This window comes from Arachis hypogaea, chromosome 3 (assembly GCF_003086295.3).
Source record: "Arachis hypogaea cultivar Tifrunner chromosome 3, arahy.Tifrunner.gnm2.J5K5, whole genome shotgun sequence".
Classification (NCBI taxonomy): Eukaryota; Viridiplantae; Streptophyta; class Magnoliopsida; order Fabales; family Fabaceae; genus Arachis; species Arachis hypogaea.
In genome coordinates this window covers 23,620,988-23,632,600 of record NC_092038.1, presented here as the reverse complement: position 1 = coordinate 23,632,600, position 11,613 = coordinate 23,620,988, and the positions used below count along the sequence as shown (strand labels likewise).

Sequence of the window (11,613 nt, the reverse complement as noted above, 5' to 3'; positions counted from 1 at the left end):
TTTTCTTCTTTTTCCTCTTCTTTCAGGATGGCCACCACGAAGGGAGAGGAAAAGCTTCTTAATGGGAAGACAAACAAGTCCACCTGCACAATCTTTGGAGAAAGGCATCAGTTGGAGCAGCCCATCCACTTGTACATCTTAGCATGCACCGAGGACGGTGCAATCTTGAAGTGTGGGGAGGTCGATACCGATCTCCATGGGTTAGTACTTTCTTGTCTCAACACCAATGTTTAAATTTTCTTTGTAGCTAGTTGTTGCATTTGCATATTTATTTGATTTTGTGCATATTTTACCACTTGGTTGAAGAAATATTTTCTTTTTCAAGAAACTTTTTTAAAGCATTTCACTAATTTGAATAAAATTTAATGTTACACTTGTTTAAAGAAATATTATTTTGGAACATGGGTTAGAGCTCGAACACATAAAACCAGTGAGATTTTGAGCCTATTTGATTGGTTGCATTTTATCAACCAAAATTTTTTTGTTTTAGAGTGTTGTTCTCTCTAAAATTGTGATCTTTATCTTGCTTAATTCTATATTTCTATGGTTTAATGTATGCATGCACTGAGATGATTGAGGCCTTTGTTTCACTAAGCTTACATACCTATATAGCCTTATCCTTTCATTATCCTTTGCAAACCGATTTGAGCCTATTTTACCCCTTGTTCTTTACTTTAGCTCATTACTAACTCTAAGAGGAAAATAATAATGTCCTTAATTTGAATCCTTGGTTAGCTTAAACTAGTAAAAAGTGCTCATGATTTAAGTGTGGGGAAGTTGGGTTTGAAAATATTTGGTTTGAATAATTGGGTGTTGTATATTTTAGTGAAAATGTGCAAAATAATGGTTGAGCACATGTTATTGCATTCAATACTTTAATCATATGCATTGAGAAAAATAAAAAGAAAAAAAAGTGAAAACGAAAAAGAAAAGAGCAATTAATAAAAGGGGACAAAATGCCCCAAAATAAATAGTGAAATCAATGCATATGAGCTGTACTCAAAACTTGGAATGCATAAACATGTGAAAAGCACAGTTAATGGGAAGTTAGATTTTGTATTTTAATTAAATAGATTGTCTTAAGTTAGGTGGAAAGTTTATGTTAATTAAGGATTCAAATTTTAGTCCACTTGGCCAAATACAATCCTACCTTGACCCTAACCCCATTACAACCCTTAAAAGACCTCTTGATTTGTGTATTGGTGCATTAAATTTTTGTTGATTGTTAGATGAAAAGCAAGCTAGAGAAAGCAAGATTAGTAGAGAATTGAGAGAATTGACCCTAGACACTTGAGAGTCAGAGTGATATACGCTACCAGTAAGGGTTCAATGCTTAATTCTATGTTCCCTGCTTTCATGAGCTATCTTCTTCTTGCAAGTTACTTATATTGTATTTTGTGATTTGAATTAGTGAAATCCAGTTCATATTTATTCTTGAAGGATTTATTTACTTTTTTCACCAAGTAGGTAGAATCATTTTAGCATGTAGTTGCATTTAGATTAGATTGCATTGCATGACATTCCACCACTTTAACCTTACTTTTTACCTTGGATTTAGCATGAGGACATGCTATTGTTTAAGTGTGGGGAGATTGATAAACCCATATTTTATGATATATTCTATACTTAATTTGAGTGATTTATTCAATCTTTCACCCACTTATTCATGTAAATTGCATGGTTTTACTTTTCCTTCCTTATTATATGATATTTGTGAAAAACATGTTTCCTATGCTTTGAAATTAATTATTTTAATTACCCTTTATTATCATTCGATGCCGTGATTGGTGTGTTGAGTTGTTCTAGATCTCCTAAGGCAGTAATGACTTAAAGGATGGAAAGGAAACATACAAAAATGGAAAGAAAGCATAAAATGGAGTTTGTGAAGAAATTGGCAGCGACGCGACCGCATGGATGACGCGGCCGCATGCCAAGCGCGAAGAAGCAGCGACGCGGCCGCATGACTGACGCGACCGCGCACCTAAAGAAGAACACCTATGATGCGGCCGCATGACTGACGCGACCGCGCGACAAGGAAAACTCCAATTGACGCGACCGCGTGACCCACGCGGACGCGTGACAGAGGCCACGCACCAGAAATTGCAGAAAAAGCTCATAGTGAATTCTGAAGCCCTTTTTGGCCCAAATCCAAGTCCATAAGGCATAGACCAGAGGTTATGAAGTGGGAGAATGCATCCATTCAGGGGAGTCTCCAATTTTTAGTCACCTTCCATGATTTAGTTTTGAGAGAGATATGCTCTCTCCTCTCTCTTAGGATTTAGGATTATGATTTTTAGAAATTAGGAATTTATCTCATCTTCTTATCAGGTTCAATATTCCTTTTCCATTACTTGCTTTTCAAATCAGTTTATGAATTCTTCTATGTTACAGATTACTCTTTCGAATTAATGTTATTTGAGGTATTCCAGTTAATATTGCTTTCTTTTATTTATGTTATTGATTATTCCCAATCTGAAGACATTTTTATTCTAGTAGATTTAATTCCTTTTCCTTTTGGTCTTGGTTAAGAAATCAGTAAATCAGGAGTTATCTTAGCTCAACATAATTGATAACTGTTATCTTTGCTAATTTAATTGAACTTCAATAATCCCAACCTTTTCTTAGGAAATAAATAGGATTCGAAGGTCAAACTAATTAGTCCCTTGACTTTTCTTTGCTTTAGCAAAGGTTAACTAAGTGGAATTAAGATTCAACTTTCATTATTATTGATAAGAATAACTAAGTCTAGACTTCTAATTTCTTGTACCTTGCCAAAGGGTTTGCTTTACAGTATTTATTTATTTTAATTGCCATTTAAATTATTTGCCATATTAATTCTTCATTCTCAGCCCCAATTTACAATCTCCATAACCAATAATAAGAACATACTTCCCTGCAGTTCCTTGAGAAGATGACCCGAGGTTTAAATACTCGGTTGTCAATTTTAAAGGGGTTTGTTACTTGTGACAACCAAAATGTTTGCACGAAGGAATTTCTGTTGGTTTAGAATCTATATCTACAACGCGACTATTCTTATAAAATTCTTTACTAGCAAAAATCCTAACGTCAATGGTATATGAGACAATTATTTTTTTTTAACTAAAAGCAAATAATAGAATGAAACTAAAGCTAAGAACTGAAAGTACTAAAGATCATGCAGGCAATCAAAGCAAGAGAAAACAGAAGACAACAAAATAAGAACAGAATGGGAAATAGAATAAAAGGAACTCAACCACCTCAATTATGCTGGTGGCCATCTCATTCCTCTGGCAGTGCTCCTCCAACACCAAACTTAAAAGTTTGCTTGTCCCCAAGCAAAGAAAAACTCCAGGGTGTCAAAAATTCCTTTTAATTGCTCATGTTCCTGTTCTAATCACTCTGCATGACCAAAACACATGTAAAACAAGAAAAATTTAGTAGTTGGGTTGCCTCCCAACAAACGCTTCTTTAATGTCACTAGCTTGACACTTGATTGTTGAAGTTTCTTCCTCTTCTTCCAGTTGGTTAAAAGAAATGTCTCCAAGGGGGGAGAGGTTAAAATTAGTGCCCCCTGATATAAATTTCTCCTAACAAGCTTTCTTTTATTGTGGTTAGCTTGATTCACCTTGCTTGTTGGGATAGAGGTTGGATTATTTTTTGCTGACATTCTCTTTTTCATGGATATTTTTTTCTTCTGTTTCTTGGTCACAATCCCCTTTTTAGTGCTTTCCTTGGTTGCCTTCACTTCTTTGATTTCAAAATTTGGGTGTTGTGTGATGGTTGAAGTGTACACTTCATCAAGAATTTCTTGAATTGGTGGTTCAGTAAACTCACCTTCTATGCCACTCTCTGCTTCATTGGAGTGTAGATTCCCATAATTATTTTCATCCCTTACAACCTCCTTTGTTTGTGCATCTTCTTTCTTTGTTTGTGCATCTTCCTCTTCTTTCATGTGTGAGGGTGAAAAGTTCTCTAATTTACTGAAGTATGAACTCCTTTGATTGATTTCTTCACTTTCTTCCATAGGATCTTACATTATATCTCTTAGGAAGGAATTTGCTTGTTCCTCTTTCTGGGGCTTGATAATCATCGCCACATATTTTTCTACATTTTTGACACTCATCCTCATATCATGTATGCATTCTTTCATGAGAAGCTCTAGAGCTAATGGTTCTTGATATGAATAAGGAGATGGTGGCACTTAATATGAATAAGAAAGAGATGATGGTTCTTGATAAGAGTAAAAAAAAGATGGTTCTTTGTATGAATAGGGAGATGGTGGCTCTTGAAATGGGTAGAAAGATGATAGTTCTTGATATGGATAGAGAGGTGGTGGTTCTTGGTATGAATATGGAGATGGTGGTTCTTGATATGAATGTGGAGATGGTATATTTTGATAGTTGAAACATGGAGTACTGAAGTTTCTTTGGTTTTGACTTTGCCAACCAAAATTCGGATAGTTTCTCCATCCACAATAATATGAATCACTACTTGGGTGTGAGTAGTAACCCATGTGATCTCTCTCTATTATTTTTCCTTAGCACAAAGCACCAAACAGAATTAAACGCACCATGTGGTAAATAGGCAAGTAAAGAAGAAAGAACAAAAAGAAAAATAAAATAAAATATAAAAGAAAACGAAAATAAAATAAAGAAAATAAACTGAATAAAAAAAATAACTAATAAGCAAAAAGGAGTATAAAATTTAAACTCAATAAGTAAAATAACAAGGAAGAATAATACAACTAAGGGGACACCAAACTTAATTTAAGAAATTAAGAAAAAAAATTTAAATAAAATAAATCAAAATATTTCTTTTTAATTTTAAAGAAATAAGTTAAATGAAATTAAAGCAAAAACGCCTAATCTAAGAAATCAAACAACCAATAGCTGTCAATCACAGTCAATCCCCGGTAACGATGCCAAAAACTTGGTGCATAATTTATAACCCACAAACTAATCGGTAAGTGCACCGGATCATACCAAGTAATATCTCAGGTGAGTGAGGGTCGATCCCACGAGGATTGATGGACTAAGCAACAATGGTTGATTAATTTACTTAGTTAGACAACCAAAAAATGATGGTTGAAAGTTTAAAAGCATTAAACAATAAATCAGTAAATCAGAATAGCAAGCAATAAATTGATGTAAATAATATGGGAAAAACAGTTAAAGCTTCAGAGTTATCTACTTTTCGGATTAACTTTTTTTACTAACTATTTTAATCATGCAAGATTTAATTCATGGCAAACTATATGTGACTAAACCCTAATTCCTTAGACCTTTTTAGTCTCCTCTAAAATTCATCAACCGCCAATTCCTTGGTCACTTAATTCCAATTAGAGGGTAAAGTTCAATTCTAGTTTATATGCCACAGAATCTTAATTACCCAAATATAAGAGGATTATATGTCACATATCCCGTTAAGTCCAGATAATTAGAAATTTAGGATAATATATTTTCAAGTTGTTGTTCAAATAAAGAGCTTTTCCAAGTTATTCAAGAACTCAATTAGAACAAGGGTCATACTTCCGTTCCACCCAAATTCATAAGATAAAGAACGAAAACAATTCTTGAAATATAAATCAGTACATGAATTAAAATAGAAAAATAATAGTATCAATCTATACAATAGATAGAGCTCCTAACCTTAATAGTGGAGGTTTAGTTGCTCATAGTTCAGAGAGAAAACTAAGATTCGTAAAATTGTAAATTGCTGAATGAGGTAGAAGAGAAGAGGAAAATTCCAAAGGGCTGATTCTTTTCCCTTTTATATCTAATCCTAATTAATGTAAAATATAGTTCCTAAAAGCTAAATAATATCTTTTCCTAAGTCTAAAACAAATGAAAGTTTAAATCAAAATTGGTTTAATCAATCCATGCAACCTTTGGAACAAATTGGGGACCACTTGAGTTCATTAAGGTCCACGCCGAACTTGGAAATTCTCATGTTCAACGTGGAGGAGGCAGTGGTTACTCTTTTTCTTTTCTTGAGTCCACGCTGAACTTGGATTAACCCAAGTTCAGCGTGGAGTGATGCGTGTTACTTCCTTTGGTGCGTTGGGCTAGCGTTGAACTTGAGAAAGCTCAAGTTCAGCGTGGAGGAGGCAGAGTATTTTCTTGGAATTCTTCATGTTGACACCGAAATTGAACTTGAAGAATTCAAGTTCAGCGTGGAGGAGGCAGCGTTGATTCTTGGAACTTTTTACCTCCATGCTGAAATTGGAAATTCCCAAGGTGGCATGGAGGTGGCAACAAGTCCTCCTTTCTCTGTCCTTGACTCCAACTCTTGTCAGATTCATCCAAAATGCTACCTGAAATTAACAGAATTGCACACAACTCAAAGTAGCATCCATAGTGGCTAAAATACATCAAATCTTGATTTAACTTAATTATTCATTTGCAAATTCACTAGAAAAAGATAGAGAAGATGCTCACGCATTATTCGCCAGCCAAACCTTGAGAATAGAGGGGTGGAAAGGGGTTGCACCCATAATAATGGGATCCCGTTGCTTCTTCCATTTGTCTCTTCTCGTCTCCCCATGGCCTTCCGACCTGCCGTGGGTGTAGGTGTGAGACCGAGCATCAGTTCATCCGTGTTCGTTGTCCCTCCTGGGGCTCCTGCGATCCTCCGGTCCCTTAGTCGGTGACCGGGTACGAGATAGGCTCGGGTGGGAGTCTCTGCTATACTCGGGACAGTAACGGTCCCTCGCAGCTAGCTCCCTCTCCAAGTTTTGCACTCGGTGCCAAAGTTCTTGCATGATCTTTGAGTTATCATCACCTGCGCCACCAAACGGGCGTCTCTCGGGAGATCGGGAGGGGTCATCCCGACGAGACAGCAGTCTCGGGTGTTCTTGAGAAGAGGCTGCGAAGCTTACCTGCTTCTCAAGCGGGCTCCCCCTTCTTCACGTATCTCCTCTCTACGAGGGAAAAGCTCGATATTTGCGCTAGGTCCCCACAGACGGCGTCAATATTCAGTTGCTCGGGTGAATTGCAGTTCGAGTGGAGTCGAGGTTGGAGCAACTGGGTGTGATAGGGGATCTGGACCGGGGCGCAAGTTGAGAGAGAGAGAGAGAGAGAGAGAGAGAGAGAGAGAGACGATCGTCTAAGTCTTCGATTGGTTAGCGGGTGAGGCCACCTGTAAAGACACTCCGATGTTAAAGTTAGCGTCCATATGAAAAGGCGACCAATTAGGGTAGAAAGGTAACGTAACTCTGGGAAGGGGTAGGTCCCTCCCCGTTTATACTCTGAATCCGGATGGGCCCCTTCACTTGGGACCATTTGCCTGGAAACTTCTGCTAGTTGTCCAGATCTTTTTAGTAGGGTGTGAGTTGGCACGCAGGTCATCTTTAGGTCCAGGTTGAGTAATCTAGTGGGTCGGTAATCCATAACCGGACCCGAGTCCCTGGTTGGGCTGGGCCGAAACAATACCTAAATAAATATATAGTATAAAAAAATTTAAAAATAAGCTACTAAAAACATCTCTAAAAAATTGAGGTATTGACAAAAAAATATTTCTAAAAAATTAAAACAAAAATATCTTTGAAATATTTTAAACTCTTATAAAGTACTCAAATATTAAATATTAAATCTCAACAAAAAAATTCCAGAGAGAGAATTTTATGGTGGTCGGCTAAATTTTAAAAATATTAAGAAAAGAGGTTTAGAGATGGTATTTTATTCCATGTTCTCACAAAAGTTCACATATGCGCAAGTTGTTTGACAAAAAAAAAAAATCTTTGGCTACTTATAAGACAATTAGTGATCTTGTGTTATTTTTGTTGCAAAATTTTTAGTACATATTTGTCGTTTTGATCTTTAGGGTAAAAATTTAAAATGAGATGTTGATGCTCGATATTGAGATGGTGACGTTTGTGATGAAGACCTCAAGTATGGAATCAACTAATCATCCCATGATATAAATCGGTAAATCAAGAACTAAATGAACCAATCAACAAATTAACTAATTAGCTAGATCAAGAACAAGCATTAGTGAAATCAAGATACACCTCATCAATTGAAACCCTAAATCAACTAATTACCTAAATTAAGTGAACCGAAAAAAAATAAACTATCCAGAGGTGAACAATCCGCAGAAGCGAAGCAAGAGGTGTAGAGAAATAATTTCTATACGAGGGTTATCTGTGTTGAAAAGGTGGTGTCTTTGACAATATTGAATGATGCTCAAGATAGCTGTTTGGGGAGGTTATTACTTGAAAACTTCAACGAAAACAAGACTCATGTCCTCCATCCATACAATGTAAACTGTGTAAAAGGGAAGTAGAACTAGAAGTTTAGAGCAAAATGTATATTGAGCATAAAGTAAAATACAGACCAACCTGCTAGGTAGGCAGGAATACATTTTATACCACCGTTTTTAAACCTCAAGCCAAGCTTTCTAAAGCTAGACAATGGTATTGATACCATCTAATGTTGGTTGCTTGAGGACTGGACTGTGAACAGCAGTCATACTTTGAGGGAAGGTATGAACTTCCACAGATATTCTGGCCAAATATGGATCCCTCGTTCATGATTCTCCTTGGATCTGGCATTCACCTCCAACTGAATTGAAGAGATTTTCTTGCTGGCCATTGCCCAAGGAACGCAATTCTCATGTTGAATGCTAAAACACCAAATACTTGCTAATTGACTATTATGTTAGGATTTACAGCAATTCACCCAGAATTGCTAAAAAATAGGGTGCACTTTTATTTACAACTTTTTAGTTTACTTTCTCCCTCCAACAAATTATATAGTGCATGTGGATAAAGAAAATATTTCAGGGATACCAAATCAGTACAAAGAACAGAACAGAATGTATCCGCAAAATCAATGAACTTGACTTGTTGCACCAGGTCGGTATTCTCCAATTCCTAGCAAATCCTGTAAAAGTAACAGCGTGCTAGATGTTTGTGGTCTAAGTTGGTCTGAAAAAGCTTTTAGGTGAGTAGTTTGTAAGAAATCTTAGATCCAAACCTCATTGCTCCCAATGTACCAAAAACAAAATAAAATAGACAAAGTACACACCAAAAATGACGTACCTGACAAGCTTTGTTTTTGGCTCTGGTCTCAGCTGTGCTTGGAATATCATGATTTGGTTTCTGAAATCTCTTTTCACATCGCTCACAAGAGCCCCAGCCATCTGAGAATCTGCCACCCCTGATGAAATGCAAAAGAAAAAAAAAATTAGCAAAGCCAATTGCAATAGTTGAGGCAAAAATAGAAATCATTTGGAAGAAAATTAGTTGAAACTACCAAACAAGAACATACTGCATGTATGCACGAACAACAAACTCAGCACGGTGAACATTGCGATTCTCATCAAACTCAATGTTCTTATCTCTGATTTCATAAGAAATATTAAAGTAGCAAGATATCTTTCTCCAACCTGTAAAAAACTCACCAATGTTACGACTACTGTATCGTTTTCCCAGGAAAGACAACAGTAACTTTGTTTACCTGTTTTTTTAATGAAAGACTTTCCTGAAATCAAAGTGTAATCAGTTTTCTCCAAAATCTGTCATTGACATTGACAGAACAACAAAGGATTTATTCATTAGGTACATCCTAATCAAAGGAAACTAATTATGCCACAGGAACTCTTATATCTTCTGACACTTGCATAAAGTCCTGTGGAAATATAATTGGGTTGTTATATGCAAAACCAGGGGCAAAAACATGTCAAACTGACTCAAATACAATAATCCAAACCAGGAGTATCTACTCATAATGCAAGTAGTATTTTATATTTTATAAAGGTTAAAAAATACAAAAAATTAAAGGCGTTGAATTTATCTCGAGTCTGGACAAGCAAGCCGTTAAGTTATCATATTCAAGAAAAATATGTTCCTCAGAAGTTAGCATTGTCAAATGAAAAAAAGATGCAATGCAGCAATAATTTGTCCAAGTATTAGGATAAAAAAAGAGGTGTAAAAAGTAGGGAAAAAAAGGAATCAGACGCTTTAAGTTTCAATATTGATGACAGGTAAAGGACAGAAGCACTGGAGAAACTTATCTGTTGGATATTCTAATGTGATACAGAATAATCAAGTAAGCCTCACAAGCAAATACCTGAAGCGACTAACATGAAGAAAACAACTTATAATTTGTACACACTACAGTCCTTACAAAAATGTTCATTGTAGTAGCTTTCCATTCAAGCGCTAATCAGTGGTTTAATGTGTTGTTTTTGTCGAAAAAAATTATAAGAAGCATGACAGATGTTAAGAATAGAAAGTGGTTAGTTATGTTATCTTGTTCAAGAACATGATATGAAGCACAAAATGCTAAATCGACAGAAACTGGTCGAACAATGGCACTTAAGCAGTGAACTTATATGGAAAAGATTACGATCAAATTCCCAGTTATACTTTTGCATTTTACAGATTGTTAAGTGTTCAATCCTACAAAAAACAGATAATCTGAGATGATAAATCATATTTTTGGATCATGTAATAAATAAGAAAATATAATTCTTGTTCAATTATGCAACACAACTATACTAACACTCTATCAAAAAAATTACTCTACTAACAATGATGCTCGTAAAACCTCCTTTTCCATGCAAATTCTATGCTCCTTAGTATCCCTTCTATTCTCTCTCGTAAATCAAACAGCAACTTCAAAATCAAGTCACAAAACCATATCATTTATTCTACCGCTCATTATTCAAATTCAGCTTAAACAGAAAAAAAGAAGTAAAAAGCACAACCTAGAACCGATCATAGAGACAAATGAAATAGATAATTACCGCCATAGCTGCATTTTGGTACTCCTTGAACAAAGAAACCGAAGGAAACCTTCCAGACAAGCCATGCCACATGCCATTCTCCTTCTCCTCATCTACCTTCTCGCTCCTCCTTCCGCCGCCGCCAAAACACTGTGGCGACAACTCCGTGCAGCTCCCGCTCACCTCTTGCCCTGTCAATTTTCCAATCCCCGGCGACAGGTAAGACTCCGGCGACGCATAGGCCTTCGCTGGCGGTGTCCTCTCCACGGTCCTGACCAAAGCGAGAGGGCTGCCGCTCACGTTGGCCTCTGGAGGAGCAGCGATCCTCGCCACCTTCCTCGGCGGTCGGTAAGCCCACGACTCCTGCACAACCTCGCCGGAATCCCGCGATATCCGGTGGAACTTTCCCGGCGGAAGCGACGATACCGGCGACGGCGATGGTTTGGATACCGGAGAAGGGGATTGGCGTTGATTGGGATAAGTGATGGTTGGTAGGGTTTTGGATTTCGATGAGGAGTGGGATGCTGCGGCGGAATCGATTACGGCCCACAAAGCGGCGTCGTCTATGTCATTGTCGTCGACAATGACGGGGTACGGCATTTTGGCGGGAAATTAGGGTTTTGAATTTTTTGGAATGGAAATATTTGTTGTTGCGGGTTGAAGAGAGAAAAGAGAGGTTTAATAGCGTGTTGGTAGGGGTGCACACACTCAGCCCGGCCCGAAGGCCCGGCCCGGGCCCAAACACTTTAGGGGCTAATTTGGTGTGATTTCATCGGGTTAGGGTCTCAAAAATAGACCCGGTCATTATTTCAGGTCGGGTTCGGGCCATAACTCGGGTCACCCGAAGTCGGCCCGGTGGCCCGGTCATCATACATAATTAATATTTTGTGTTATTAGTGATGGATC

At 37.1% G+C, this 11,613-nt stretch overlaps 1 protein-coding gene across 6 annotated transcripts; it reads right to left on the bottom strand.

Moving 5' to 3' along the window:
- Positions 1-8,271: 8,271 nt before the first annotated feature.
- On the bottom strand, positions 8,272-11,361 carry LOC112789889 (uncharacterized). 6 transcript variants are annotated; one of them, XM_025832007.2, is made up of 5 exons: positions 10,729-11,361; positions 9,438-9,495; positions 9,234-9,366; positions 9,020-9,137; positions 8,272-8,914 (listed from the first exon to the last, which is right to left on the bottom strand). In XM_025832007.2, the coding sequence occupies exons 1-5, from the start codon at positions 11,305-11,307 to the stop codon at positions 8,852-8,854; spliced, it is 951 nt and encodes a 316-aa protein (XP_025687792.1). In that variant the 5' UTR covers positions 11,308-11,361; the 3' UTR covers positions 8,272-8,851. The 6 variants fall into 6 exon arrangements, with proteins under 6 accessions (XP_025687792.1, XP_025687793.1, XP_072088689.1 ...); XM_025832008.2 differs by having other exon boundaries at positions 8,272-8,861; XM_072232588.1 differs by having other exon boundaries at positions 9,249-9,366.
- Between the last annotated feature and the right edge of the window lie 252 nt (positions 11,362-11,613).